Source organism: Colobus angolensis, unplaced genomic scaffold (assembly GCF_000951035.1).
Source record: "Colobus angolensis palliatus isolate OR3802 unplaced genomic scaffold, Cang.pa_1.0 Scaffold6032, whole genome shotgun sequence".
NCBI classification, from domain to species: Eukaryota; Metazoa; Chordata; class Mammalia; order Primates; family Cercopithecidae; genus Colobus; species Colobus angolensis.
The window spans coordinates 5241-6018 of NW_012119636.1; the positions used below are offsets into that span (position 1 = coordinate 5241).

At 62.0% G+C, this 778-nt stretch overlaps 1 protein-coding gene across 1 annotated transcript; it reads left to right on the forward strand.

Annotated features, from left to right (window-relative positions):
* LOC105527043 (protein YIF1B-like) lies at positions 1 to 622 on the forward strand (the record flags this gene model as incomplete). Its single annotated transcript, XM_011963228.1, has 2 exons — positions 1 to 441; positions 518 to 622. Coding segments are annotated over exons 1-2 (309 nt in total), but the record flags the coding sequence as incomplete, so codon positions are not given.
* Positions 623 to 778: the final 156 nt, after the last annotated feature.

The following is a 778-nucleotide window of genomic DNA, read 5'->3' on the forward strand; positions in this document are numbered from 1 at the left end:
GTTGGCTAGATGGGTGGGTCGATGGATGAATGGCAGAGGCTGCACCTGCCAGTCCATCTGATGTCAAAGCTAGTGTCTCTAATGGTGACACCACCCTCCTCTCAGTAGGAGCAGGAGGCAGAACTGCAGGATGAATGAGGCTCACCAGGGCTCCCTTACCTATCCTGGATCCCCAGCATCTCCCCACCCTTTTCCCTTGCAGCCTCAAAGCGGAGGATCCCTGTGTCCCAGCCAGGCATGGCCGACCCCCACCAGCTTTTCGATGACACAAGTTCAGCCCAAAGCCGGGGCTATGGGGCCCAGCGGGCACCTGGCGGCCTAGGCTATCCTGCAGCCTCTGCCACGCCCCAGGCAGCCTTCCTGGCTGACCCGGTGTCCAACATGGCCATGGCTTATGGGAGCAGCCTGGCTGCACAGGGCAAGGAGCTGGTGGATAAGAATGTAAGTGGCCGGGGTTGGCGGGAGTTGGGGGACGCACGGGGCCACGGGCACTCAGGCTTGGGCTCTGCCTCCCCAGATTGACCGCTTCATCCCCGTCACCAAGCTCAAGTATTACTTTGCTGTGGACACCATGTATGTGGGCAGAAAGCTGGGCCTGTTGTTCTTCCCCTACCTGCACCAGGTCAGCACCCCCAGGGGAATGTGGGTCTGCAGTGGGCCTGTGGGGGCTCAGGGGTGGGGGCAGGTGTGTGGTGGGGCCAGGAGATTCGCCTCGAGGGAGGAGGGCCTGTAGCAGGGTAGGAGGGACCTGGTTCTGAGGGTCCTGCCCGTTTCCCCA